The 16999-nt window shown below is 40.8% G+C and overlaps 1 protein-coding gene across 7 annotated transcripts in view; it reads left to right on the top strand.

The window, feature by feature from the left end:
• Positions 1-16999, top strand: part of Evi5 (ecotropic viral integration site 5) — a 146007-nt gene that overhangs the window by 77193 nt on the left and 51815 nt on the right. For 3 of the 7 annotated variants that reach the window (XM_060381095.1, XM_060381096.1, XM_060381097.1), the window contains 5 exons: positions 14-46; positions 616-762; positions 10718-10852; positions 12042-12182; positions 14820-14978. In XM_060381095.1, coding sequence (XP_060237078.1) covers positions 14-46; positions 616-762; positions 10718-10852; positions 12042-12182; positions 14820-14978 — 615 coding nt within the window. The remainder of the gene's footprint in view (positions 1-13; positions 47-615; positions 763-10717; positions 10853-12041; positions 12183-14819; positions 14979-16999) is intronic. The other 4 variants (XM_060381098.1, XM_060381101.1, XM_060381099.1 and 1 more) reach the window with 3 other exon arrangements.

The raw sequence follows: 16999 nt of genomic DNA, 5'->3' as shown, positions 1-16999 counted from the left end.
TTTCCTTTTGTAGGAAAGTGCTTCCTTGGCAGATAGATTGATACAGGTATAGTTTTTTATTTTATTTTTTATTTTTAGTTTTTTCACTAACCTCTGAGGAAAATCTTAAACTTAGAAATCCATATTTTATGCATGCAATTTCACATGCATTTTTTTTTTTTTTTTTTTTTTTTTTAGAAATAATTCATTGGGCTGGCACATGGCTGTATACTTAATGTTTTGATAAATGTAATTATCATTAATTTGGTGCCTATCTCTGCACGTTTTAAAGCTAACCCTACTTTTAAAGTATTTATTTCAAGTGGCAAACAGTGGTTCTGTGACATCAACCACTGTTCAGTGAACATTTTAGCCCTGCATGTACAACTCAGTAATAGTGCATGAATTGCATATTTATTGACTTAAGAATTGTTCTTAAGATGCCAGATGAAATTTTCATCTAGTTTTCTCAAATTTGCAAAATAACAAACTTCTAGCTAATAATTACCTAGGCTATTCTGTTCTCTGAGTTTTTTTTTTTTTAACATGTCAAAAAAATAACTAAACCTCACAAAGGCAGTCTTTCATGAATCTATTCTAAATTGCTTTATACACACACAAAAATTATGTCCTAAGGGACAAGTGACACGAGCCCAGGAGGCTGAGGAAAACTACCTCATAAAACGGGAGTTGGCCACCATCAGACAGCAGAGTGATGAGGCCAGGGCTAAGCTGGAGCAGGCTGAAGGCACCATCAGGGAGCTCCGGCACCACCGGCGACGGGTAAGGAGCCTGCAGTGCCTTCCTCACCTTCCCCTCTGTCAGATTGTGACGCACACTGGAAGTGGATTAGGAAGGCCTTCCCCGGTGGGCTCGGTAATTTAAAGGAGTCATACTGTGGCAACAACGATTCCTGTTCTTTTTTATGGTTTTGTTAGAAATAGATAATATCTTATATTATGTGTAATAGAAAATAAGCAATGTTCAGCTGCTTTGCGTAGTTTTAGACATCTCTTTTATAGGAGGTAATCTTGACATCGGCTAGTTTTTGGTCATTATAAAATGAAGTTATCACTCAGCATTTAGAGTATGTATATTTAAAATTTTCATAATGTTGACAGCTTATATTTCCTGAAATATTCTAGCTTAGACTTCCTGTATCAGAGCATTGAATTATGGGCTAAAGTATGTGCTTATATTTACTTGAAGAGGAGAGAAGTTGTCAGAGGGGGGGAGTAATTCTTAAAAACTGCTAATGACATTAACCTAACGTAAACAGCCACTGATTATATAGTGCCCTTGAGTATTGTCTTTGTTTGTACTGGTTTGATGAAACACGGTGACCAAAAGCAGTGCAGGGAGGAAACAGTTTTTTTTTTTTTTTGGTTTATGCTTCTAGGTCACTGTCTATCATGGCAGGAAGTCAGGACAGTTGCTCAAGCAGGGCAGGATCCTGCAGGAGTGCTTGAAAAGGCCACCCATGGCTTCCTCAGCCTGCTTTCTCACAGCAGGCAGGACCACCAGCTCAGGGATGGCCCACCTTCAATGGGCGTGGCCTCTCCCCAATCACTAATTAAGAAAACACCACAGGCTGCCCACAGCTGGATCTTATGGACACATTTTCTCAACTGAGGTCCTTCTTCTCAGGTGCCAAGTTGACTCTAGAAGAATTTTCACAATATGGCTGCTCTGGCAAGAGACCACATACCTAAACCTTCTGGGTTTACAGAATACATTCTAGGAATACAGACACAACTTTAATCCCAGGAGACAGACGCAAACAGATCTCTGAGTTCAAGGCCAGCCTGAGATAGAGAGCAAATTTCATGTAAAGAAAAGCTTAGGTCCAGGCATGGTGGTGCAAGCCTTTAATCCTAGCACTCAGGAGACAGAGGCAGTCAGATCTCTGAGGTAGTTCAGTTGGGTCACTGAGTTGAGAGGCAGTGCAGTGGGGTTGAGTTCGTGGTAGTTCAGTTCTGGGATCCAGAGACAGAGGGGTTGAAGGGAGAGCAAGTTAGACACAAGTGAAGACAGAACAAGCCAGAGAATGAGAAGGAGCTAGAAGATTAGAACAGATTGCTAGAGTTAGTTTGAGACCAAGCAGAGCAATTCAGTGAGCAACTGAGAGAACCAGATTGAATCAGTGAGCTAGGAGAGAGGTTTGAGCCAGAACAGTTGAGTTGAACCAGCCAGCCAGAGTTCAGAAAGAACTAGAAAGGATAAGCTTATTCAGCACTAAGTCTCCGAGACTGAAAACATTCTGTGGAGGCTAGAAGCTTCCAGGACTAGGCCTGGATTAGCAGACTGAGGCAGTAAGCCTCGGAGACAATTAAATCAGGTGAGTAAAAGTTAGTTTCATAGTTGACATAAAAATTAGCTAGCACAAGTGTCTTAAAATTTAGACACAATTTTCCATTGCCGAATTCACAGAATGTGATCCTAACAGAGTTATGAGATTTAAAGTAGAAGCTGTTGCTTCTATTCTTAAGTAAGAATTGGATGATAATAGAGTTAAGGTTGAGAAGGCTTGTTAGACCTAGACTTTAAAACAAGCCAGTACTGCAAATAGAATTACTGCAAAGTGGGCTTTACTTTTATTCAGTAAAATTAAGAAACATCAGCTGTATTCACAAGTTAGGGGACTGAAGGGAAGAGGGCAATGAAAGCAGTAAACCTGTGTTTTGTTTTTGTTTTTGTTTCCAGTAGTAAAGGCAGCTAAGAAAAATCGGTATTTTAAAGTAATATTAAAATGATCACAATTGCAGCAGTTCTGCATTTACATGAGATTTAGGTAATAACAAGACATGAAACAGAAAAGTAGGATTTTTAACAGTAAAATTAGTAATATCCTGAAAATTTCCAAATGTCTGGAAGGGAATGTCTGAAGATTGCGTGTGAACACGTGTGAGCGCCGTCTACCACAGTGCTTTATAGAGAAACTTAGAACAGTGTTTGCGTTCTATGAGACGCCAAGCCTTACACCAAGAATGTGTTTTTCCCTAAGGATAGATAGTTTCACGAGTGCAAATTGAACTTAAAGCAAGCAAACAAAAATAAAAAAAGGAAAGGGAACATGACTTGTAGGTGTGTGGAGAAGAAAGTTTATTGTAGATTAAAAGAATGTAGGCAGAGACAGGGACATGAGAAAGTCAGATGGCTGTGACCAGACTGAGTTGGGACACGTGGGGAGGGGAAATGGAAGGGAGGGGACCAAGGTACAAAGAGCTGTAACCCAGTGGTTGGAATATATAGGATATAGGGAAGAGCAGCCCAGTCCACTGGACTGGAGAGTTCAGGTTAGGGGTGGGGCATGCCATTTCAGAGGTCCTGTAACATGCTGAGGCATGCTGGGAGAACCTCAGGCCAGGTCGGCTTCTACATGTTAAGCAGGCACCTCAGCTATTTTTCCTGGGGTTTGAAACCTGACAGAAATCAAATAGAAAGCTACACAAACCAAAGTTTATCGGTGTAGCCAAAAGCTGAGTCTGAAATGTTCAGTGAAGTTGCTGGCCTCTGTCTGTACAGACTAGGGAAGGAGAAACATGAGCCGGGATCGGGGCTGACGGTGAGTTTGCAGAGAGAGCTCGACAGTTTCATTTCATATAGTGAATTCTTCTGATTCTCCTGCCACTGTGCTTTCTGTAAACTAGATTCACTTAGATGTTTAGATGAGAGGACATTGTGGAATTTGTTTTTAATCAGAAGATGAGTTGTGCCCTAGAGCACTGGTGGATTTGGTTATTGTAGCCTTCCTTGTAAAGCTGTGACTTCATCTTTACAGCCTTTCAGTAATCCATTGGGAACACTTTGTCCCAGTGACTCATCTGTTTCTTGTTCTCTGTAGGTCCCTTTCCCCGTCTACACCTAGATCTGTGGCTGCTCAGATTCCTCACTTAGCACAATGTCACATGACCATATGCCCTTCACACATTCTTCCTGTACTGTCAATAATTCCAGGGTATTTACGCCTAGTTCAGTGTAATAAACATCTAAGTAAATAGCTGTTATGCCACACTGCTTAGAAAATAATATCAAGAAAAAACCCATGTTTAGTACAACTGTGGATTTGTAAAACTTTTCATTCTTGGGTTGTATTCACAAATAAGGAGCCCACTGGTGCGGTGAGCCCTGTCGACACATATCCATGTCTTTTACCTAAAGGATATCCCTGGATCCATGTAAAGTTAGTTATACGTCAGTTTTCCAAAGTGGTGGTTTTCATATTCTGTCATTTGTTCTACACTTATTAGTGTTCTTCTGAAAGAATGCATTTGTCTTTCCTCCTTTTTATTTTCTCCCTTTTATTTTCTTACTCTAGGTTCATAGACTTTTCTTTTTCTGGTGGGAAACCCAAAAAGTAATCTCTTTATTATTATTATCATTTATTATAATTTATTCAATTTGTATCCCTTCTGTGGCCCCTCCCTCATTCTCCCCCATTCAGGATTTCATATGATCTTCAATATTTTAATACATTATAATGATATGTCATGTTCATTTAAATTTAAAAAGCAGAAGACTTACCTTTTAAATTATTGGAAGTTGTGAATTTTAAAAAACAATTTGAGAAAATAGGAATTTCTCAGACATGATTTATCCAGAGGATTTGTTTTCTGTATAAAACTGGAAAGTATTGACGTCTCTCTCTTTTTTTTTTTTTTAAACCAGGGTGTCTCTGTGTAATCCTGGCTGTCCTGGAACCTGATTTGTAGTTCTGGTCTTGTGCTCTGTCACCTATCAGTATTCTCAGCCTCTTTTTACTTTTTGTGTTGATGCACAGTCTCACTAAGTTGCACCTGGCTGTGGGACCCCCCTGCAGAGTGGAACAGTTCCTGAGTGGGAAGTGAAGACTGAAATAATTAAAGCAAGTCACACTACCCACGGGATCGGGAGAGGGCTGTCAGTGAGACTGCAGCAGGCTTTATTCCACAATTCCTTTTTATAGGCAAAGCAAAAACAAGCCACATCAATACAAAAAGAAGTTCTAAACCTACTTCCCTATAGTAGTTATGTCCAAGGTCACACAAACAAGCTTTAAGGAACTTGGAACAAGTTTTAAGGAACTGGGTGAAACTTCCTCTTTTCTTTGTCTCAAGGTGAAGGCCAGGGTGAAAACATGTTTTTCGGTAAATAACAAAGCAGCGTGACAAGCAAGCAGTTCTCCACGCCTAGTGACTCTGCAGCCTGAACTAGCTTTGAATTTTTGTTTCTCCTGTCTTAGCTTTCCCCCTGCTTTAGGCTGTAGGTACATGCTACTGTGCCTGGTGGATTCAACAACTTCAACATGGCAGCCATTGTGGGTGTGTGGGTAGGGCGGTAGTGAACATTTTTAGAGCCGCGTGCTGCAGGAGATTAGAATGTACTTTTCTGTTCCAGATGCTTATGAACATGACAGTCGCATGTATTGTCTTACTAGTTTTTCTTGTATTTACATGCACTATTGCATACTTTGTCTTGGGAATTGTTGTGCCCAGTCCGTGAGACCCTCCCCAAAGACCAGGAATAGACTCTCCTGTAAATACATGAGGATTTTTTTTTTTTGTCTATGTGTTCAAACACAGGATGCAAACTTCCTGCAGAAACAGGAGAGGAATGTAGCCCCATGGTCTAGGGGAACAAGGTTTTTAAAGGGCAAAACTGCAAGCAGGGACCTACATGCTTTGATGTTGAATGATTGGGTAAGGGAAATTGACTTTTGAAATGATTGGTTTACTTTAGACGTCAAGACCATACATGGTTCTGGCCGGTTTCCTAGCGACTGTATTTCTAGTGCGCGGGGAAAGAATGAATTAAAGCTAGTTTCTTTTCCCAGGTGACTGGAGCTTTAAACTTTCAAACAATACCCACTGGTTTTTAATTCTTTGGTCTCTCAGGAATAAGTTAAAAAACATTTTTAAAAGTATTATTTTTAAAAGTAGTTCTAAATTGCTAGGTGGACATTTGGATAACAGACAGGTTATTTTGATAACATATAACTTCCATCTAACAGGTTTAATACAAATTAATACAAAATTTGGTTGTAGATAAACCTGAAGTTAATTCATCTAGTAAATACTATTTGCTAACTTACTATTCAGTTTTGCTGTCCCTGACACTGTTGCTATAGGATATATATAGAACTTTGAAGTTATTTTCACTGTTATTTATTTGCATCATGAGAAATGCTACAAAAGAGAAGGTTCCAGAGTTGTGTAGCTTCCTTTATAAAGGAATGTAAGTGTATAATTTTTTTTGGCTTTTTTGAGACAGATTCTCTTTGTGCATATGTACTATCTTGAAGTTAGAGAACAGTGTTGTCTTAGTCAGTGTTCTATTGCTGTGAAGAGACACCATGACCATAACAACTGTTCTAAAGAGAGCATTTATTTGGGGCTCGCTCATAGTTTCAGAGGGTTAGTCCATTACCATGTCAGGGAGCATGGCAGCATGCAGGTAGGCATGGTATTGGAGAGGTAGTTGAGAGCTACATTCTTTTTGCGGGCAGAGAGACAGAGACAGAGGAAGAGACATGGGGGGACAAAGACAGAGACACAGAGAGAGAGAGGGAGGGAGGAGAGAGAGAAAAAGAGACAGAGAGAGAAAGGAAAGGAAGGAGAGAAAGAGAGAGACAGAGACCAAGATCCTGGGCTTGGCATGGCCATTTGAAACCTCAAAGCCCATCCCCAGTGACACACTTCCTCCAACAAGACCACACTTCTTAATCCTTATAATCTTTTCAAACAGTGCCACCCCCTAGTGATTAAGTATGTGAGCTTATGGGGACTGTTCTTATTTAAACCTCTGCAAATACTACATATAATTCAGTGTTTGAATATAGATAATACTATATATATTCCTTTTCAGATTTGAATCTTATACTGTACAGGTTGAGCAGCCCTATTCTGAATGCACAAAATATTTTGAAACATTTTGAGTACTGTTATTGTAATACTGGGATCATGGCACCCTCAGAGACCACCAGGAGACGATTGGATGCAAGAGCGATCAAACTCAGGACCCATGTCTCACTGACACAGCAGTAGAAAAGTGGGACCCTGAGCCCTGAGTGAGCAGGGTTTTTAAAGGGAAAGACTGCAAGCAGGGGGTTCATGCCTTGATGTTACAGGATTGGGTAAAAGCCATAGGGGAGAGGCGACCTTTTACATAATCACAATTGCCATTCTTCTAAACTACATCTAGAACGTTGGGGAGAATTTTTCCAACCGATTCTCATTAATTATTGCCAGGGAGATTGTCTCTATTTCTTACTAAACGTTTATTCTGTGATATTTCCTGGAGGCTGTTGCTACAAGAGCTAACTTTGTTTTCTGCAAGGTACACATTCTGTGATATTTCCTGATACCTGAGTTCAGCTCCCGGTCAAGATGGCTCCTCATTTCAAAATGGAGTCACCCAGGCTAACTTAAACTCTTCATTATCACATGGCAAAAGTTTTGGATTTTCGAGCGTTTCAGAATGTGGATTTTTATTTTGAGATGCTCAGCTGTTAAAATCTGTGTAAAATCCCAAATCTATAATCTAAAGAATGTCTCTGTATTTTAGGTAAAGGATTAGCCACTCTGTATAAGAAATTTCCCCAAATACAGACAGTTTTCTGTGTCGTTTTCTTTCTTCCTTCCTCCACCTCTGAGATTGTTTTTTAAAATTAAAGACAAAAGCAGAGAACTTTCTCACTTATATTTTCATCTTTTCACAATACCAGAAAAGTGCTTGAGATTGAAAAGCAGAGCCATTTACTGAGAAATCACTCCCTTGATGTCACTGGCATAGGATTTGCGTCTATCACAGGACCATGAGGAGATTCGTTGGCAGAACTTGATGTAAATGTAGGGAGCTGCCCGCTGAGTGTTGAGTGAAACAAATGGTTCCTTGCTGACTATCAGTGATCATAGTTGTGGCTGTTGTCATGTAGGAAAGACAAAATATGAATATTTCCAAGTTAATAATTTCAGTATTAAATACAGTCTTTTAGGGCAAAACACTGTGTCGGGTACAATGTTTCCCAAGCTGCATATCATTCAGTGTGTGATATGTTAATACATTTTTATTGACAATTTGTTTCTAGTAGTTCCTTAATGTTTTAGTATATGGTTGAAGTAATTTATTTCTGCTAGGGTGAAGATTCTGCTTTCTTTTAATTTTATTTATTCTCTCATACTGTATATCCCAAGCACTTCTCCTCTCTCCAAGCCCCACCTTCCTTCTCCCCAGATCCACTGTTCCTTATTTCCCTTCAGAAAAGAGGAGGCCTCCAGTGATATCAAGCAAGATGCAGTAACAGTAGGCATAAACCCTTATATAATGGCTGGATGAAGCAACCCAATAAAAGGAAAGGGCCCCATGAGCAGACAGAAGAGCCATAGATACCCCCACTCCCATTGTTAGCCCAGCAACAACCCCAAGCTAGAGAGCCGCAGCTTGTATGAGAGAGCCTGCTGCAGACTCACACAGGCTCTGTGTTGGATCGCCTATGAGCCCTGCTTGGTTGACTCTGTGGGTTGCGTTCTCCTGGTGCTCCTGCCCCTCTGGCTTCAGCAGTCCTTCCTCCCCGTCTTCTGTGGAGGAGGGTTCTACTTTCATGTGGGCCATTCGAGTTTTATATTTTCTCAGGGCTTTCCTCTTACAGGATGTTGGCAAGCAGACTTCAACAGATCTCATCAGAGCTAAACCTTAAGAGCTAATAATACTGGTAGTGCCCATAGAATAATTATGATTTCATTAATATACCTTTACCTTGGCTGAGGTCATTCCAAAAGAACTTTTTTTTTTTCATTTGATAAGGTATTTATGAAGCGTTACAGATGAGCTTCCTATATACGCATTGTTTTTTTTTTTAAGATTTATTTATTTTATGTATATGAGTGTTCTATCTGCATTTACACTTGCCAGAAGAGGGAATCGGTTCACATTATAGATGGTTATGAGCTACCATGTGGTTGCTGGGAATTGAACTCAGGACCTTTGGAAGAGCAGACAGTGCTCTTAACCACTGAGCCATCTCTCCAGCCCCATACGCATTGTTTTAAAAGAGCCAGAATTACTAGAGGTGGCATGTTGGTGATTAAACAGCCTTAGATTAATTAGGTGGAGTGACAGGGCAGGTAAAGCAAGTTCAGTTCACATCTGGCCCGTTTAGTGGGGCTCTGTTCCAAAAGAAAAAGATGCCCTGTGCTGTAGCCGAGTCATCGATGGCTTGCCTAATATGCACGAAGCCTTGGGTTCAGTCTGCAGTGCCAGGAAGAGGAGATGCCTCCATTTGTACATCGCCTGGGTAAGGGCGAATGCTAAGAGCTGTGTAAAATGGAAGTGCTTCCATGAAAGCATTTGATCATTTTTAATAGTTTTAGTTCAGTGTCTATTTTATTCCTACTATAGAATAGACAGAACCTTTCTTCACCCATAGCCGTTCAGCTAGGAGACTGTCCTCTGTAGTGCTTTTAAATTTTGGAGTTGCCATCCATTTGTTACCTGAGATAAGTGTGAAGTGATAGCTATATGATTTTAAAGAGGACATACACACAGAGCGGAGAGTTAGACATCTTTCTCCCTCCTACCTCCTTTCTTCATTTTTTTGAGATAGGAACTCAGTCCATATCTTAGTCTAGTGTGAAAGTCATGATTTTCCCGCCTCAGCTTCTAAAACGAGTGCTGGGACCATCTGTGTGCACTAGCATACTCAGCTTTGTCTTGTTTTTTGCATCTGCACTGCAGCTTTTCTGTGTAGTGGGCTTTAGGAAAGTGTGAGTGCCTATGCTGGCATTCACGAATGCCGGCGGAGTGGAGAGGCTCTGAGGTTTGCCTCTTTGTGTAGCATCTTCTTCCTTCTCTTCTTACTTGAAGCTATGCAGATATTTTAAAGAAATTCACATTTTAAAGCAAATACAATTTTACTTCCTTAGGACTTAAGATCTTTCCCTTAGCTGATGTGTCATGTTTCATTGTGTTAAATAGAATAGTTAGGCTTTGTATGTTTCTGTCGTCTTCAACATGAGCTAAATAAGCAGTCTAAGAAATTATATTCATATTGAAAAGAGTAAAAGGGAAGTTTTTTTTTCAGTGTATTTGAAATATTTCAACCTAAATCAGCATAAAAATCATTGAGTTATTTTATGTGTCTATATAATTTTATACTTTTGTTAGTACCGGGAGTTGAACCTAAGGGGTTTGCACTGAAAAGCAGTTTGGTCTTTTGTTTATAACCCTACTTAGCTAGGGTTAGGCATGTTTCAAGGACTGCAGGAGGTTAATGGCTGCCATGTTGTTCACATCATGCGTGTAGAGTCAGAACAATTCTCCGTATCGTGACAGGTGGACAGAAAAAAGGGCAGGGACTTTGTATGAATGTTGAGGAATGTAATAGCTTGTTACCAAATCCAAATGACACTAGAACTGGGCCTTCCTCCCTCATTCACTTCTTTCCTTTCCTTCTTCCCTCCCTCCCTCCCTCCCTCCCTCCTTGCTTCCCTCTCTCTCTCTCTCTCTCTCTCTCTCTCTCTCTCTCTCTCTCTCTCTCTCCTCCCTTCCTTCCTGACTTCCTTCTTTACTTCCCTCCCTCCCTCTCCCTTTCTCTCAAGCTCATTTGTTGGAAAAGTGAAATAATTTGGAATACTGGATAGAAAGAATTTTACTTTTTAGTTGGCCACACTACCCAAATTTAAGCATTTTACATTTTTCTTGTATGTCTGTATTTACACATTTGTTTCTCTATGGACTTTCAGTATATGTTTATAACTTTTAGCATAAATGCAGCTCCACCTACAACGAAGATTTTGTGCTGCAGCTGGAGAAGGAATTGGTCCAGGCCCGACTGAGTGAGGCCGAGTCTCAGTGTGCACTGAAGGAGATGCAGGACAAAGTGTTAGATATAGAGAAGGTAAGAAACCACCTAAGTATTACCTCTCTCTTCTACTTTCCAAGTACTTACTGAGGAATTAGACTTGATTTTTTACATGTGAGGAACTGTGTATCAGTTACTTAGAAATAAGGACATGTTGCTAGTTGGTAGACGGTGTACTGCTTGCCTGGAGTGCATCAGCCTCCAGCACACGTAAAGCCAGGTGTGGTGGCACACCTATAATCCAGCACCCAGAATGTGGAGGGCAGTTCGAGGTCAGCCTTGGCAACGTAGGGAGTTGGAGGTCAGCTGGTATGTATGAGGCCCTGTCTAAAGGGAGACTGGGAAGGCAGAAAATAAAAATAACTTGAAGGCTGCTGATTCAGAAAATCCTTTCCTGAATCGGTGAGCTCAAGACTGTTCTCTCCTTCTTCGATCAGATGTCGGGTGTCTGGTCTTGACATTTGAGGTACTTGGTCTATCTGGGGTTGTGTTTTGTGCAGTGATAACTGTGGATCTACTTGCATTCTTCTACAAGCAGCCATCCAGTTTGACCAACTATTTGTTGAAGATGCTGGCTTTTTCCAGTGTGTAGTTTTGGCTTCTTCATCAAAAGTCAGGCCTTCACAGGTGGACTTAGATCTAGGGCTCTTCAGTTTGAGTCCATTGATTCGGCTGAGTCAGTTGACATGTGTCTGCTTTTATGCCAGTACCGTGCTCTTTTTATTATTATAGCTCTGTAGTACAACTTAATATGGGATGTTGATACTTCCAGCAGTTCTTTTATTATTCAGTATTGTTTTAACTATTTCAGGATTTTTCTGTTTCCATATAAAATTGAAGATTGATTTTTCAAATCCTTGAAAAATTGTGTTGGAGTTTTAATGGGGATTGCATTGAATCTGTAGGTTGTTTTTGGGAGGATGTTCATTTTTTACTCTATTAATCCTACCGGTCCATGAGCACGGGAGATCTTTCCATCTTCTGACATCTTCAATTAAGAGCGCCAGTTCTTTTTTGTTACTTTCATACAAATCCATGTTCTGTAATTAAGAATACGAATAGAGATGAGTTCTACCCCCAGAATCTGCGTGGTGGAAGGAGCGAGAACTGACTCCCACAGGTTAACCTCTGACCTCCACACAAGCATGCACACACACAGGTATACAAAACCAAATTTTTAAAAGATATGAGTTACAAAGCAGTCTCAAATTTTCTCTGACTTTAGAAGAACTATTCATTCCCTGATGAGAATAACATTGCAAGGCTTCAGGAGGAACTCATTGCCGTGAAGCTGCGAGAGGCTGAAGCCATTATGGGTCTGAAAGAACTCCGACAGCAAGTCAGAGACTTAGAAGAACACTGGCAGGTATGTCTGACTTGATGTGCTTTTCCAAAAGGAGCTAAAACTGAAGTGCTTACTTTGAGTGAATTTAGATTCGAAATAGGTGACCAAGCAGGTGAGGAAAAATACTGCTCAGTGTCGCAGCTGAGAACAGTTTTAACTTGGAAGTACATTTAAACTGTGCGTTATGTAATTATTACTATTATTTTTTTTTTTAGAAGCACAAACTGACTTTTAAAATAGTAATGTGCCTGAGATTCAATTATTGGGAACAATCAGAGTCAGAAGATATTTAAAAATCACATGCATCTAATATGACTCTCATATTGTCTCAGATTTGGAGAAGTAAACATTAAATTCTCCGAACAAGGGTTTTATCACAGATGTTCAAGAATGCCTTGGAAATGAAAATTCAAATTGATCAAAATAGCTAAGAGAAGTAGAGAGGAGTTATGAGAAGTATACATGCCACCTGGGAAATTAAAACTCCAATATTTAAGTGGTAGTACAAACCTCCATGAGGTATGAGGTGCGCCAGCAATCTTCATTTATGTAAGACAGTTAAAATTGATGTATTAACCCCCTCGTCATTACAGGGGTAGCCTCTTAAAAAATGCTTTCATGAAGTTAGCAATATTTTGGTGTCTTAAACAGTAATAGTGAGCTACGAATTAAGCACAAAAAAATCAGTTTCCACATCTTAAAGTGAAACAAAAGATAAAATAGGAACCATGTTATGTTTTCATTATTGCTTTTGAATGTTTGCACTGTTCAACTTTTCCCAGAGAACTATAAGAAAATATTCCTTTTTTGTAGTACAGAGATTTTCTTCGTATTAGATGTAATATTTTTGTTCTTTGAGGATATCATTCATGTAAGTTATGTCTTGATCATGTGGACTCTCGTGCTTCCCCAGATTTTTAGACACTCTTCAGCTTCAGGTCCTCAGGCCCTCTTCTCTTCTGTTAAACTCACTGTCCAGCCTGTGCTGCGCACATGCTCATGAGTATGGGCGCATCCATCTGAGCACCATTCATCCAGTAGGGGCCACAGTCCTATGTGCCTCACCCAGGAGCAACTGGCATTAGCTCTTCAGCCGTGGGTGGGTGCGCAGGAGCCGGCCCCACTTCGTCCTGGAGCGCTGACGGGCTTGATCTTGTATAGGTCTTGTGCAGGCGACCACAGCTGCTGAGAGCACAGTGGTCCTGTCATGTCAGGGGCACCGTTTTGCCCTGGTCTACCCTAACCACTGGCTCTTAGATATTTTCCTGTTTATTTTTTTCAGTTTTTTAAATTTAGTTTCATTTCATGTGCATTGGTGTTTTGTCTTTATGTCTGTTTATGTGAGGGTGTCAGGTCCTCTGGAACTGGAGTTGAGAGCTGCCGTGTGGTCGCTGGGAACTGAACTCAGGACCTTTGGAGGAGCAGCCAGTGCTCTTAGCCACTGAGCCATCTCTCCAGCCCTCTTAGATTTTTTTTTTTTGTGTGTGTGTGTGTCTTCTCTTCCACAATGGTCCCTGAGCCTTGAGGGGAGGGAGTGTATCACAGATGTCTCGTATGGCTCCATAGAAACTTATTCTCTGCACTTCGATCAGTTGTCAGTTTCTGTTAGCTACGGCCCCTGTGCCAAGAAGCTCGTCTGGTTAATTGCACAAGTACTAACATGAGGTACGGAAACCCGAGGCAGTTTGACCTTTCTGTTCATTTACCAAATGGATTTTCTTTGCGATTAGGTACTTTGTTGGGAAGTCAGAAGGGGGACACCAGTGCATATTTGTAAATCTCTAACTTCTTTTGAAAATACCTATCACAAAATAAATGGCACCTTAAGTGTATTCCCTATGTTCCCACAAATGTATTTACTTGTGAAGGAAATTTAATAAAGAACAAGGTGTAACAATCTGTGAGAAGACAATGAGTTTTTAAAAACTGCACAGTTGCCAGTCAGTGGTGGTCTTGGTGGCAGCTCATGCCTGTGATCCCAGTACTCGGGAGGCCAGCCTGGTCTACAGAGAGAGAGTTCCAGGACATCCAGGGCTACATGGAGAAACCCTGTCTTGAAAAACAAACAAACAAACAAACAAACAAACAAACAAACAACCTCCCCAAATGCAAACAAACCCTATATAGTTTCAGAATGGTAATCTTGGTTTAAATGGGTTGGGGGTTGGAAATACTGGGGAAGAGACATATATTTAAGGTTGAAATTTGTCTCTGAGGGCCTGTAGATGTCTCAGAGAGAGGGACACCTCCTGCAAGGCCTCGGAACCAAGTCTGAGAACCTGAGTTGGGTCCCCCAGACTCCCATGGTAAAAGAGAACCGACTCTTACCTTGTCCTTTCTGTGTGCTGTGGAGTAGCCCTATCCCCAAACCAGTGAAAAAAAAAAAGTAATATAATTTTAAAAGAACAAAAGAAGCCAGCCCTTGATATTATCATGGCTTTAAAAACCTGAATTTTGAAAAGTACCCAGCAGCAACAAAGTATAAATTAAGCTGGGCATAGAAATGTGTATCTGGAATCCCAGCACTGTGAGGCTGAGGCAGGAAGAGTGTAAGTCCAAAGCCAACCAGGAGCGCAAAGTACAAAGCCACGCTTCTCTCAAGCAGATGGTTAAGTGTGTTCTCTGAGTATTTGTTGCAACATAACGTTTATGCTTTAGCGTCACTTAGCTCGAACTTCTGGAAGATGGAAAGACCCACCCAAGAAAAATGCGGTGAATGAGCTACAGGATGAACTAATGAGCGTTCGCCTTCGAGAAGCGGAGACACAGGCAGAAATGCGCGAGATGAGGCAGAGGATGATGGAGATGGAAACACAGGTGCGCTGGGTGGCTCAGGGGACTGAGAGCAGAACTAGACCAGAGGCTTATGCAGTTGTCTCCTCAGATTCTCATGGCTGGAAATCACACTGGCGAGATGCTATAAAATTATGAAGACTGAAAAACATAGGCTCTAGGTGGAAAATTTAAATTTCATGCCATTGTACTTAGTGGTGGTCAATGAGTCAAGTTCAACATTCTGTCATCCTTAGGATTTGGGTAGAAGGGGAGGTCTAGACAGCAGTTTTCTGGTGCTCATGGAGAGCACTGAAACTTGCTGCTTTCTGTCCTTAGCCCTTAAGAGAGGATCTGTCATCGGACCCGGAGCTCCAGCAGCTCCCCTTTTTTTTCTTTTTCCAGTTAAGCTGGCCAGCAGCTTCTGTTGATCTGTCTGTGTGTCTAACACTCCAGCTCCAGGGTTACAGATGTGAGCCTCCTTTTGTGTGAGTGTGGGAGCTCAGCCCTTCAAGCTTGCACACCAAACATGGTAGTCACTGGGCCCTTGTCCCAGCTCTCTTTGTTTGTTGTTTTAAGACAAGGCTATGCTATATCCCTGTCTTGTTTCTTACTCACTCTTTAGCCTGGATTGGCCTCAAACTAATGACAAATGTTCTCCAACCTTCCCCGTGCTGGGAAACAGTTTGCCCCAGAAATTTAGTCTGTTTTGAGCCTTCAACAAGATTGAAGCAAACTAGACTTTTGGGGCTTATTAGTAAAACTCATAGGATTGTCCTGTTGCACAAATTAGGAAGAAAAATGTATGTAGAGCAACATTCCTTAACTTGAATACTTACTTAACATTTTAGCTAGAAATTTGGTTTATGTACCTAACCTGTGTGTTATAGTGTGTTTAGCAAAACCCTGGCCTCTGCCTTCCAGATGTTCTGCTCTGTAGTGACTAAAACTGTCTCCATACATTTCCAGAAAAGAATCACAGGTGTCAACTGTAATATACATTTTGCCTTTGCATGCTGTGTAATGGATGCTGAGTGATTAAGTCTGAAATCGTTCTCCACAAGTCCTCTCTTCTTCATTAAATCCCTATCTTAAATATATTTGGCCTAAGATGTACAAATTACTTTGCTTACAAAACCTGTTTGCATTATAAAGGCAAATTTGGCTTTTATGAATTACATTCATATAAGCTGTATTTCATATAAAGTTATCTTATGGGATCTATGGGCCAGATTGCAGGATCTTTGCTGATACTGCTCTCTTCAGATGCCCAAGTTTTTTAAATAAGGTGGTTTATTTCTTGCATGTAATCTGTGTTCATTCTCCAGAATGCTCTAAACCGTCTTTAGGCACAACGCCTAATACAGCACAAATGTGACAGAAGGAATTGTTCACTATATTATGTAGGGAATAAAAGCCTGCATATGTGCAGTTCATATGTAATTAAAATGTTTTAGTCCTTAGCAGTTTGAATTCATGGATATAGGAAAGGCCAACAGCACATATTTGTAGAGGAATTTTAATTCACAACATGGCTGTTCTGGCAAGAGATCACATTTAAAGACCTTCTAGGTCTGTGTGATCCGGCTATTAAACAGGGGCAAGCAGATCTCTTGAGTTCAAGGTCAGCCTGGTATAGACCAAGTTTCAGGTAAAGAAAAGCTTAGGTCCAGGCACGGTGGTACACACCTTTAATCCAGCACTCAGGAGAGACAGGCAGATCTCCGAGTTCTGTTGAGGCCGTGCAGTGGAGTTGGGCTTGTGGCAGTTCAGTTCATGGAATTCAGAAACAGTTTTACTGGGGTTTTACAGAGATGGGTTGAAGAGAGAACAAGCTAGACACAGGGGAAGACAGAGCAAGACAGAGAATGAGAAGAAGCCAGAAGGTCAGAACAGATTGTTAGAGTTAGTGTGAGGCCAAGCAGAGAATTCAGTTAGAAACCAAAGAAGCCAGTTTGAATCAGTCAGCTTAGAGAGGAGTTTGAACCAGAACAACTGAATTGAGCCAGCCAACCAGAGCTCAGAAAAAAACAAAAAAGCGTGAGCTTATTCAGCTGTGAGTCTCA

Source organism: Meriones unguiculatus, chromosome 3 (genome assembly GCF_030254825.1).
Source record: "Meriones unguiculatus strain TT.TT164.6M chromosome 3, Bangor_MerUng_6.1, whole genome shotgun sequence".
Classification (NCBI taxonomy): Eukaryota; Metazoa; Chordata; class Mammalia; order Rodentia; family Muridae; genus Meriones; species Meriones unguiculatus.
The sequence above is the reverse complement of the archived record's forward strand: the minus strand, read 5'-3'. Positions and strand labels throughout refer to the sequence as shown.